Source organism: Centruroides sculpturatus, unplaced genomic scaffold (assembly GCF_000671375.1).
Source record: "Centruroides sculpturatus isolate CEXI.00-Female unplaced genomic scaffold, Cexi_2.0 scaffold453, whole genome shotgun sequence".
In the NCBI taxonomy this organism is placed as follows: Eukaryota; Metazoa; Arthropoda; class Arachnida; order Scorpiones; family Buthidae; genus Centruroides; species Centruroides sculpturatus.
In genome coordinates this window covers 253,612-267,146 of record NW_019384758.1, presented here as the reverse complement: position 1 = coordinate 267,146, position 13,535 = coordinate 253,612, and the positions used below count along the sequence as shown (strand labels likewise).

The 13,535-nt window shown below is 26.8% G+C and overlaps 1 protein-coding gene across 5 annotated transcripts in view; it reads right to left on the bottom strand.

The window, feature by feature from the left end:
• Nucleotides 1-13,535, bottom strand: part of LOC111628737 (zinc finger CCCH domain-containing protein 18-like) — a 70,223-nt gene that overhangs the window by 22,822 nt on the left and 33,866 nt on the right. For all 5 annotated transcript variants that reach the window (XM_023372575.1, XM_023372573.1, XM_023372576.1 and 2 more), the window contains exons 4-10: nt 13,191-13,448; nt 9,267-9,368; nt 6,858-7,030; nt 6,634-6,748; nt 5,991-6,046; nt 5,213-5,317; nt 985-1,074 (exon numbers count right to left, since the gene is read on the bottom strand). In XM_023372575.1, the coding sequence (XP_023228343.1) occupies nt 985-1,074; nt 5,213-5,317; nt 5,991-6,046; nt 6,634-6,748; nt 6,858-7,030; nt 9,267-9,368; nt 13,191-13,448 (899 nt within the window). The remainder of the gene's footprint in view (nt 1-984; nt 1,075-5,212; nt 5,318-5,990; nt 6,047-6,633; nt 6,749-6,857; nt 7,031-9,266; nt 9,369-13,190; nt 13,449-13,535) is intronic.

The following is a 13,535-nucleotide window of genomic DNA, read 5'->3' as shown; positions in this document are numbered from 1 at the left end:
TGGAGTTTTCTGGGTTTTCTCCACATCTGTAACACCTGAATAGGGGTCAGTTACCCTATTCAGGAAGGCATTCACTCTAGGCCAATTGCCCGAGTGTTGCATTGCCATAATTTAATAAAACAAACAAAGAAACTTAAAAATGTTAACAAAATTCATTTATAATCTTAGTTCGAAACATGTTTATCTCAATCTAACTTTATAATATCAAGTATCTTTATTTTATATAATCTTATTTAAATTACAATGGTATACATATGTACTTATTCTTAATTTTAGGTCAAAGACTCCAAAGGGAAGACGTAGTCGTTCAAGGGGGCGTTCCCGGCGATCATATTCATCTGTTTCTTCTCGATCATATATATCACAGTAAGTTAAAATTTTTTGTTAGAAATTAATTTTATTCAGAAAAGTATTAAAATCAAATATAAAGCAGGATTCTAATAGAATTTTAAAAATAAATTAATTAAAATTAAAATTTGTTAATTATAAATCTATATAATTCATCAACTGATAAAGCCAGCATGACTGAAAGATTAAAAATTTAATTTAAATATTTATGTGAATGATAAAAAATGTTTTAAAACAATCAAATAAGAATTAATTATATTTAGTTATTAATTATAAAAAATTTTTGAAAGACAATAATAAATGATTTATTGTCTTTCAAAAAAGAATTTCTCAATTTACTTGAAGAAAATTCTTTTTGTGGAGATTTAATATTTGTTACTTTAATTAATAACTAAATATAATTAATTCTTATTTGATTGTTTTAAAACATTTTTTATCATTCACATAAATATTTAAATTAAATTTTTAATCTTTCAGTCATGCTGGCTTTATCAGTTGATGAATTATATAGATTTATAATTAACAAATTTTAATTTTAATTAATTTATTTTTAAAATTCTATTAGAATCCTGCTTTATATTTGATTTTAATACTTTTCTGAATAAAATTAATTTCTAACAAAAAATTTTAACTTACTGTGATATATATGATCGAGAAGAAACAGATGAATATGATCGCCGGGAACGCCCCCTTGAACGACTACGTCTTCCCTTTGGAGTCTTTGACCTAAAATTAAGAATAAGTACATATGTATACCATTGTAATTTAAATAAGATTATATAAAATAAAGATACTTGATATTATAAAGTTAGATTGAGATAAACATGTTTCGAACTAAGATTATAAATGAATTTTGTTAACATTTTTAAGTTTCTTTGTTTGTTTTATTAAATTATGGCAATGCAACACTCGGGCAATTGGCCTAGAGTGAATGCCTTCCTGAATAGGGTAACTGACCCCTATTCAGGTGTTACAGATGTGGAGAAAACCCAGAAAACTCCATATGGCCAGCCCAACCTGGTGAGGTGCAAACCTACGACTGAACTCCTAGTGTTCAGGGAATGGAAATGCTTGGTTACTGGTGGGCTCATTTTTAACAGCAATATGAAATCTTTCGTGTATAAATGCTAAAATAAACTATTTGATTAACTATATGAACATAAGTGATTTCAAAAAGGGAAATGTTGCTGTTCTTGTGTGAGTGAGAAATTTTTTTTAAGTTGGTGATACAGTATTAAGCAGGAAATTGAGTAGTGATTTACCAAGGACTAATTTTATTACTTTTAGTGCTTTGGCAATTGAAATAAATTCTGTCCATTGCAATGTACAGTACACCTGGTAAGAAGAGAAAAAAAAATTAAAGATTAAAGATTTTAGATGATAGCATTACAGTTACACCTTATTTGGAAAGTACTTCAAAGTGCAAAATTTAAGAAGTTAATAAAAAATGACAAATTGCAAAATGAAAGAATAAATTTGTGCAATTTAAAAATTGACAAATTACAATTACAATAAAAAAAAATTTGATTTCAATTTTATGTTCATACAAACAATATAACTTCTCAGAAATTAATTTTGGAATTTATTAAAAGTCAAAATATAATTATTTTTGTTTATTCCTTATTATATTAAAAAAAATTTCTAGTTCAAAGTTGAATAGTATAATTTTTTGTCACTGAAAGGTAAAGTTCATAAAGTTGCAGATATTGATTGTAAATTTTTTAAAATCAAATTGTTGTTATGTATTTAAATGTGATTATTAAATCAAAACTGCATAACTATTTTAACTAATATGAAAAAATCAGGTTTATAAATTTTCTGTTTGTTAGTTTTGTTGGTTGATATTATTTTTTTAAAGTAATGAATAATAATTGATTAAAAATATGCAAAAATTTTTTCTTTCATTACAATGTTATCTCAAAACTTATGAAAGAAAAAAAAAATACAAAATTTGTAGTTTAGTATGTAATTAAATTAAAGTATATATTTATATTTTCCATCACCATCTACATAAACAAACATAGAAATTATATATATATGTTAGGCTCAAAGACCAAAATCACTCATTGAGCAAAAAAAACAACCACAACGCATTGTGGTCGTTTCAAAACAACCACAAAGCAAAATCCGCGTCATGGCTTTCACGATATTTGACCACTACACATTGTGGTGATTAAGAAAAGCCATAATGCATTCTGAACGTTAGCTGATGCAACCACAATACAAAGAATAGACTGTAACTTGTCAACGGGCGCATTGCAAACACTAGTTTGTATTGTGTTCATTCTTGACCACTGCTGCCTTTTCTAGAGTAATTTCAATCTCTCAACTAATGTTTCGGGTAGTCTTATATTTAGGGTAAATCTAGGGTAAAACTACCCTGTGTTCTGATGCTGTTACTCATCGCTCCACAAGTTTCGCTGGAAAAAGTTTTAGCCTAAAAGTATTCTGTTTTTCCCTATAACTAGAGGGTTTTGAGATAGGACAACAGAAGCTAAAGAAATATGCAGATTGATGCTTAGTACATGGGTGTACACTGTACAGTGATACTTCAATTTTTGTCGATAATCCATCCAAAAACAATCAGCGAAATCTGAAACTGACGTCAACGAAAACCAAGGTATTACTGTATATTACATCCAAGTAGGATTTTGCTTTTCTCAACCTTCATGCCATTGAGCCATTGGCACTCTCCATATCAGATGTAAATTAATACCTCTGATAAAGCCTAAAAATCCTAAGACATTTTAGTTATTAAAATTTTCAAAACAATAAGAATTGTTCTGATTATTATTTCACAATAATAGTACAGGGATTTGTGTCATAGAATTGTTCCTCTTATTTCTTTTTATTCAAGCTTGAGCTCGAGCTCAGAGAGTATTCTCAATTTAAGGTAATTTTCTGCAGTTGAAATTGGTTATTATTATTTTAGTTAGGGTGCCTAATGTTGATAGGAGACGTGCAGCTCCCAGAAATGTTTTAGCTGTTGTTATGAGCATTAATCCACCAGTTAGGAAACAAGAAAACTCTTGATCAACTTTATGCTCGTAATGAATTTACAATTTCTACAGTAACTTTATTAACATTCAGAACGCACCCTCATCTTTATTAACACTTTGCTCAACATCCATGTTAACATCTGGAAGTAAGCAAGAGTTTATAATGTGTCACTGTAAAAGATACTATATTGATAAAAATGCAAATGTTGCTCAAAGAACATAAAATGCATGAATAATTAAATGTTGTTGTAAAGTAACCAAGTTAAATTTCTGTATATGGTGAATAATTTTGTTACCTGCATATATAAAATGATTGAAGATAAATAAGTAATAATGAAAAATAAAATTTAATTTTCTTATCATCGCTCATTATTAGTTAATATCTAGAACGTGTGATGGCTTTTAACCATAATAAATCCGTTGCACAGTGGTTTTTAACTTTAGCAGCTGATTTTTATTTTATCACGTATAGTATATCAAGCACCTACAAGTATATGTAATTAGACCTTTAGCACTTTTTAATGAAACAAAAGAAACAAGTGTGTATTTTTCTCCATATATTTTATTTCTTGAAAATTTTTTTAATCATGAAAATTAAATTTCTAGGTAAACTTGTAGAACTAATGTTGTTTGGCATTAAAAATTGTAAATAAAAATGTTTTGAGCCTAGAATCCATATTTTAAAGTTACAAACTGTATTGTGGTTGCATCAGCTAATGTTCAGAATGCGTTATGGCTTTTGTTAATCACAACAACATGTAGTGGTCAAATATCATGAAAGCCACAACACGAATTTCGCTTTGTGGTTGTTTTTACAAATGCCATGACACGAATTTCACTTTATGGCCATTTTGAAATGACCACAACGCATTGTGGTCGTTTTTTTTGCTCAATGAGCAATTTTGGTCTTTGAGCCTAACATATACAAATGAAATTAAGAATATTTAAGCAGATAAAATTTTTTTTCTGAGAACTACACATATTTACTAACACTTATGTGCAAAATTCAATACAGTATATGAATTTTACAATTCATACACACAAAATATTTGAAATTTTTGAATTGTCACCAGGACAAGATAAAGTGTCATAGACACAATGATAAGCTGCTTATGAACCATTTAGAAAAGCAAAATTACAAACAATAATTCATCTAGACTATAATTGTGCATAATGAGAATATAAAATAGCCAGTAAAATAAATTATTATTATTGTGTTGGTGGATTGTACCATACTGTCAATACTGGTACTATGCCAATCATCATCAAGACAGTTTACTTGATAATCATAAGTTTGTTTAACACTAAACAAAATTATATTAAAAAATGAGCAATTATTTATTGTGACATCATCATAATGCCTGTACACAATACTTTTCCTTTAACAATAGTGTCATGCCAGTCATCCATCTAACATCTTTCAGGGAAAAATTTTTGAATTGAACTAACATGACTTCTGGTTTGGATATAACGTTCATATATAGTTAATCGGGGTCTCCTGCCCCTAAGGTTTCCATATCTGGTCTCATCTTACATCTATCTAACTCCTTTCAAGATTAAGGAAAGACAGATGACGACAGTTATAGACGAATTTATAGGTCTATAATTTTTCAAATTGCAGCTTAATGAAAATTTAATACATTAACTGAAAAATTTTCATTTATTTCTTTTTTGTTTGTTAAACTATATTTACTACTGAGTATCAAATTGATATAGTTACTGTTGACTATGACATGTCACCATGATAGTAACTTATCACAAAATGTAGGAAGGGTGTAGCAGTAACATACTAATTAAAAATACTATTAATTTTATTTTCCACTTTTAGAAAAATAAATTCTCTATTTTTAAATTTTATAACAAACCTTCTCCATGGATCTCTCCATTCATCACCTCTTGTTCTATTTGACTGAACTTCAGAATATCTATCTTCTCTCCATCGTTCCTTTTCTGCACTTCTTCTACCCATCCTATGTCAAACAAAAATCATAGCAAAATAAACTAAATATATATCTGTTAAATATAGTTTTTATACTATTATTATACTGATAACCATATGCATCACTGGTAGTATAGAAAATAATTTAGGAATTACATCTGTCACTAGCAATATATTTAATCATTAATTATTAATCTATGATTTGAGAAAAAGTTAATGTGTTTTGAGCTGTCCAGCTGTTCAGAAATCAAATATAATATAAACAGGAAAAAATTTCCTATTTGTAAGTTTTTCTAAGCACATTAAAACTTATATTGATGATATAAAAGGATTTATATATTTTGTTAAATATTTTTCATGTTATATACGATATTCACAGACAATTTTTATTGAAATAGTAAAATTCTTAATATATTCTTAATACATTTCTATTGTATTTATTTTTATAAGACATTTTATAAATTGGAACAAATTTATATACAATATTTAGTTTCAAAACTGCAATCTCTACAGTAAAACAGAAGTGAAATAATGTGTTACATTATTTATTATAAATATTCCAACAATATATATTTCAATATATAATTAATGATAGATGTAATTTTCCAAGAGATATTTAGTATAGGACCAAATGTATCAGCAATGATACAAAGTTTTCTGTCATCTATTTCAATTCAAATTAATTCAATATAATCATTTCTTACTTTTCTCTCTCATATGATCTTCTGTGTGATCGAATTCGTTCCTTTTGTCGATGCTCCTACATAAATTTAGATAAAATGCTCATATTGAATATAAAAATTTTTATAAAAATACATAAAAACAAATAGTTTTCATTATAACATTTTGAGAATAAACTATAATTATTCTTACAATCAATAATTTAAAAAAAATTAGTGTGTTGTAAAAAAAAACTAGCTAAAATAGATGTCAATATTCTTGAAAGTTACTTATCAGAATGTTAAAAACAAGTACAAATAGAATAATTTTAAACAGAATAGATAAATTTGAGGAAATTAATTATATATTGTTTACAATTTGATGCTTTATAATGCCCTTCTAAGATTATGTTGATTTCAATAGAATTGGCAGAGGAAAGATTCACTTAAGAATATGATTTATAGTAAATAAAACAAAATTAAATTATATTTTAGTAAAGTAAAATAGAGGTAAAAGAAATGTCATAATTTTTTAATTTATAGTAATTTTTTCTAAAGAGTTAAGTTATGATAAACAACTAAACTGATTCTCAAAAATTCACAAATAAAAAATTTTGGTAAATGTAAGTAATATCCTTGAAAGCAATTCTTAATAAGAAAATTCTGGAAAATAATTTATTTTGCTTACTCGTTGCTCTAATTCTCGTTTTGGCCATCTAACTTCAAAATTTTCATAACGACCTGCACGCCAATGTTCTCTGGGATCATGAACAGGAATTTCATAATCTCTTATTTCATCATATCTACAAAAATTCATGAATAAAATGTATAATATAATATAATATATTTGTTTACATTTTAATGATAATATCTTGTTTTAAAATAATACATACTTCAAAATAATTAATTTACCTATAATAATTATAGACATCTGGTGGTCTTCGATAAGATGGACTTCTGTTATAATAGTCATCCTCTTTATCAAACTCCTCTCCTGCACTATCATTTCCATCTATAGTCAGATTTAAACGTTTTTCTTCAAAATCTGGTTCTTGCTCTTTTCTCCTAATGGCTTTCTTCATTAGCTATAGATAATATATTTATGGTGCCATTTTGAAATATTTCTTAATACATTAATTTATAGGTACATAGATTAAAGAAACAACAAAAATTTGAATAGTAGAATCAAATTATTATTAATACTAAAATTCTTGCTTCAGGAAGCCAATGATAGTTAGCATTTTAGTATCAATACAATAGTATGGTGGTGGAGATATAAGAAGTAGAGTCAGAATAAACTAAAAATACTGCACATGCTAAGTATTATTCTAAAACTTTTCTATTATATTTATTACATGACATACATTTAATGTTTTTAGTTATATTTTATATTTCAGCCATAATATATATTATTTATACATTCTGCATTCTAATTTAATACATGCACAGAATTTATTTCATATTGGTGATATCATTATCATTTGTCACTAGTCACCACCTTATTCAAATGAGAGTTTGAAAGTTCCTATAAATCATGAATCAAAACTGGTAGAAGCATAAGATTCTAATTTGCCTTATGTCTTAGTCTATAGAGAGAAATGAAACAGAGTGAACCTCAAGAAAAAGAAAACTCAGCGTAAATAGCTGTTAAATAGTGTGTCCCAAATTGGGGTGGCTAATTTATAAACACATGACTTTAGTTACATAAGCACATCCACTACTGTAGATCAAACCAAAATGGAATATGATTGATATATTCGCAGTATAATACTGCCTGTCCAGTGGTAAAATAAAAAGCGTTTGAAAAAATTTAAACAATCTAAAAGTATTAATTATAATAATAAATAAATAGTCTAAATTTAAAATTATTTGCATATAAAACTGAATATATTTACTTCTTTAGCATGCCTAAGTCCACGTTCCCATGCTGATTCACTAACAGGAACATCAGATGGAGGTGGAGGTGGTGGAGGAAGGTAATCAGGTACATTAGGAGGCTAATATTAAATAAATTATATAAATTTTATTTTATAAAAATGATTCTGCATTAGAACTTATAGTATTATGCATAAAATCAAAACTAAATTATAAATAATAATATTTTTTTATGTTAAAATAATCAGTTCTATATTATTCTCTATCTATTAAGTGCGCTATAAATCAATAAATACATCATAAATTTCATATAGTAAAATAGATCAATAAATCCATTAAATAATCCACTAATTATTTATGTTTATTTTCTGGTTATTTATTTTTAGTTTATACATATTGATTAATATCACAGAAAAACATTAAATCATATCACAGAAACAATCAGAAAATCCATCAATTATGCTGCTACTTAAATAAATTTGGATCATGATAAATTCAGTTTAAGTAATAATGGAATATATCAAAATCAATCGTACAATGTGATTAATCTGTATCCTACCCTTAAACATTATCATAAATATTAAAGTAATGAATATATAACCCAATTCTAGTCACAAGTACTATAAGACAACTTGATAAGCCCAATGATCCAAGTACTTTTAATATTTGAGATTGCCATCAAGTATTCAATAAATGGCGAGCTGCAGAGTAAGGCACAAATAAATACAAAATTCCAGTAGTCATCAGAATGCAAATCTAAACTGTTCAAAATGCCAAGACAGCACTAAACAATTTGAAATCATCCTAATTCTAAAATTCTTATTATAAGCCAGTTAATTAAAATTCATACTAANCTGCACATGCTAAGTATTATTCTAAAACTTTTCTATTATATTTATTACATGACATACATTTAATGTTTTTAGTTATATTTTATATTTCAGCCATAATATATATTATTTATACATTCTGCATTCTAATTTAATACATGCACAGAATTTATTTCATATTGGTGATATCATTATCATTTGTCACTAGTCACCACCTTATTCAAATGAGAGTTTGAAAGTTCCTATAAATCATGCATGAATCAAATCTGGTAGAAGCATAAGATTCTAATTTGCCTTATGTCTTAGTCTATAGAGAGAAATGAAACAGAGTGAACCTCAAGAAAAAGAAAACTCAGCGTAAATAGCTGTTAAATAGTGTGTCCCAAATTGGGGTGGCTAATTTATAAACACATGACTTTAGTTACATAAGCACATCCACTACTGTAGATCAAACCAAAATGGAATATGATTGATATATTCGCAGTATAATACTGCCTGTCCAGTGGTAAAATAAAAAGCGTTTGAAAAAATTTAAACAATCTAAAAGTATTAATTATAATAATAAATAAATAGTCTAAATTTAAAATTATTTGCATATAAAACTGAATATATTTACTTCTTTAGCATGCCTAAGTCCACGTTCCCATGCTGATTCACTAACAGGAACATCAGATGGAGGTGGAGGTGGTGGAGGAAGGTAATCAGGTACATTAGGAGGCTAATATTAAATAAATTATATAAATTTTATTTTATAAAAATGATTCTGCATTAGAACTTATAGTATTATGCATAAAATCAAAACTAAATTATAAATAATAATATTTTTTTATGTTAAAATAATCAGTTCTATATTATTCTCTATCTATTAAGTGCGCTATAAATCAATAAATACATCATAAATTTCATATAGTAAAATAGATCAATAAATCCATTAAATAATCCACTAATTATTTATGTTTATTTTCTGGTTATTTATTTTTAGTTTATACATATTGATTAATATCACAGAACAAACATTAAATCATATCACAGAAACAATCAGAAAATCCATCAATTATGCTGCTACTTAAATAAATTTGGATCATGATAAATTCAGTTTAAGTAATAATGGAATATATCAAAATCAATCGTACAATGTGATTAATCTGTATCCTACCCTTAAACATTATCATAAATATTAAAGTAATGAATATATAACCCAATTCTAGTCACAAGTACTATAAGACAACTTGATAAGCCCAATGATCCAAGTACTTTTAATATTTGAGATTGCCATCAAGTATTCAATAAATGGCGAGCTGCAGAGTAAGGCACAAATAAATACAAAATTCCAGTAGTCATCAGAATGCAAATCTAAACTGTTCAAAATGCCAAGACAGCACTAAACAATTTGAAATCATCCTAATTCTAAAATTCTTATTATAAGCCAGTTAATTAAAATTCATACTAAATATATTTGTTTTTTACTAAAATAATAATAAAATTGGTAAATAGAAATTTACCAAAATTCCAATAGAAGTAACAATTTTGTCCTTTTAGATTATCAAAACAACATACAGGGTGGTTATAATTAAAGTTGTCCTACTCAGACCTGTAGAATCCGTTCTCGTGGACGTATTTTGATGAAACTTGGTATATACATTACACGAATGATGGGGAAAAGGAAAATGCAAAAAAAAAATATTTAGTTTAAATTTTTACTGTTAGGTGAAAAAATGGCACATGAAGAACAAGAAACATAAAATGGAAACATGCAAAAGGTTTTTATTCACAACATTTGTTCAATGTGCAATGCATTTGCATCAATTACATGTTCAAAATGCCTTACAATGCAATCAATTTGCATCAGTCATGTGTTCAAAATAATGCCTTACAGCATTGTAAGGCGTTTTGAACATGTAATTGATGCAAATGCATTGCACATTGAACAAATGTTGTGAATAAAAACCTTTTGCATGTTTCCATTTTATGTTTCTTGTTCTTCATGTGCCATTTTTTCACCTAACAGTAAAAATTTAAACTAAATATTTTTTTTTTGCATTTTCCTTTTCCCCATCATTCGTGTAATGTATATACCAAGTTTCATCAAAATACGTCCACGAGAACGGATTCTACAGGTCTGAGTAGGACAACTTTAATTATAACCACCCTGTATGTTGTTTTGATAATCTAAAAGGACAAAATTGTTACTTCTATTGGAATTTTGGTAAATTTCTATTTACCAATTTTATTATTATTTTAGTAAAAAACAAATATATTTAGTATGAATTTTAATTAACTGGCTTATAATAAGAATTTTAGAATTAGGATGATTTCAAATTGTTTAGTGCTGTCTTGGCATTTTGAACAGTTTAGATTTGCATTCTGATGACTACTGGAATTTTGTATTTATTTGTGCCTTACTCTGCAGCTCGCCATTTATTGAATACTTGATGGCAATCTCAAATATTAAAAGTACTTGGATCATTGGGCTTATCAAGTTGTCTTATAGTACTTGTGACTAGAATTGGGTTATATATTCATTACTTTAATATTTATGATAATGTTTAAGGGTAGGATACAGATTAATCACATTGTACGATTGATTTTGATATATTCCATTATTACTTAAACTGAATTTATCATGATCCAAATTTATTTAAGTAGCAGCATAATTGATGGATTTTCTGATTGTTTCTGTGATATGATTTAATGTTTGTTCTGTGATATTAATCAATATGTATAAACTAAAAATAAATAACCAGAAAATAAACATAAATAATTAGTGGATTATTTAATGGATTTATTGATCTATTTTACTATATGAAATTTATGATGTATTTATTGATTTATAGCGCACTTAATAGATAGAGAATAATATAGAACTGATTATTTTAACATAAAAAAATATTATTATTTATAATTTAGTTTTGATTTTATGCATAATACTATAAGTTCTAATGCAGAATCATTTTTATAAAATAAAATTTATATAATTTATTTAATATTAGCCTCCTAATGTACCTGATTACCTTCCTCCACCACCTCCACCTCCATCTGATGTTCCTGTTAGTGAATCAGCATGGGAACGTGGACTTAGGCATGCTAAAGAAGTAAATATATTCAGTTTTATATGCANCGAATTTACTTGTCACTAGGCTAAACCACAAATAACCATTCCCAGTTCTGTATTTCATTTATAAATGCATTTTTAATAATATATGGCTAATAAGAATCTATTTTAAGCTTACAAACAAATAAATTTTAGTTTTTAATATAGTACGGAAAAAAGTAATCTAAATTTATGAATTCATGTACGTACAATACATACTTGTAAATGTATTGTAAATGTGTACAATTTGGCGATGTTTATAGTACATTGCAGACTCTATTTGTGAATGTGGTTTGCTCTAAGACATTATAAAATAAGATGATTTTGTATGGTTAAATAACAAATACAGTTATTAAAATTATCTTGCGACAGTAGAAAATAAACTAATTTATATTAAATTTACCAATATCGAGTTGTGCTGACAACGATGCCAAATGTTAGATATTGGAGCTACCGTGGAAAACACCAATACTGAGCACTTATAAAGACTGCTAATAAGATAACAACACAGAAACACAGATGTTTTCATGTTTCGTTCTCTAGGATTTCTGATAATTATATTAACATTTACTGTAAATGTACATATTTTAATATGATTTTATGTGCTTTAACGCTTTTCTAGTGATATTACAACTTCAATATTTGTGGCAGACAGACGTAAAGTCAAATAAAATGACTTAAACTTGATTTTTATTTTACCATATATTTTTTGACAAATGATGTATAATCGAGAATGACGTAACTTGAGATATACCTGTATTAAAAAAATGAAATGCCCATACAATGTGCAAATAAAGCAAGCAACACCCTCAAATTTTGTCGATCAGACGTATACGTTTTTTTCCCTTCAACTTATAGGCCAAAGTTCAAACTTCCATAAACCATGTAATAATGCAGGTTTCGATAATGCGATTTCCTATAATGTATAATGAATTCCCTATGTTGTACAGGACTCTACTGTATACAACCATTAATTTCAAAAAAGCCTGCATAATTAATAAGATCTTGCCTTAATTGGTACAGACATGTAATATCATTCAAAATTATTATTAAACAGTATACATATTTTTATATATTATTTTTAAGATTATAGTAATACTTTCATTTATGTGAATTCACTTAAAATATTTAAAAATTTTAAATAACGTTAAACTATCAAGTTTATGGAAATAAACAATATATATAGTTACATCAAAAAGTATATAATTTTTGTTATCAGTAACTTTTATGCACTTGTAGACCTATATTAAGGAAAATAAAACCTCAGTAAGAGTAAAGTAAAACACTGTAGTTGAGAATATGGAACAAATCACTATTTTAAATAGCTTTCCTTAACTTAATTTACATGGTTTTCATGGAATCAATTATTATAAAAACTCAAAAAGTACATCTACAAAAGAAATCATTGCATTATTAAAATAAATTTTATGTAATCCATTAAATTCTTACCAAAGACATTGGACCCATTTGGTTTGGTGTAGGACCAGGTGGTGGACCCATACCTGGTGGTGGTCCCATTCCTACACTATACTGCCTGGGTGGACCAAACATGTTGTAATTTCCTTTGTCATTTACACCTGGATGAATAAATCTACACGAAGTACCCCAAGTACATTGTCCTTTATTATAAAATCTGCAAATAGGTCTTGGTTGTGATTTTCGACTTGAATTAGGATCTTTCACTTCTCCTTCCTCTAGATCATCATCCTACATTTATTATACAAGTTTTATTCATTCATACTAATTTTTATATCAGCAAATTAATTACTTTTAAGATAATGAATATAATTTCAT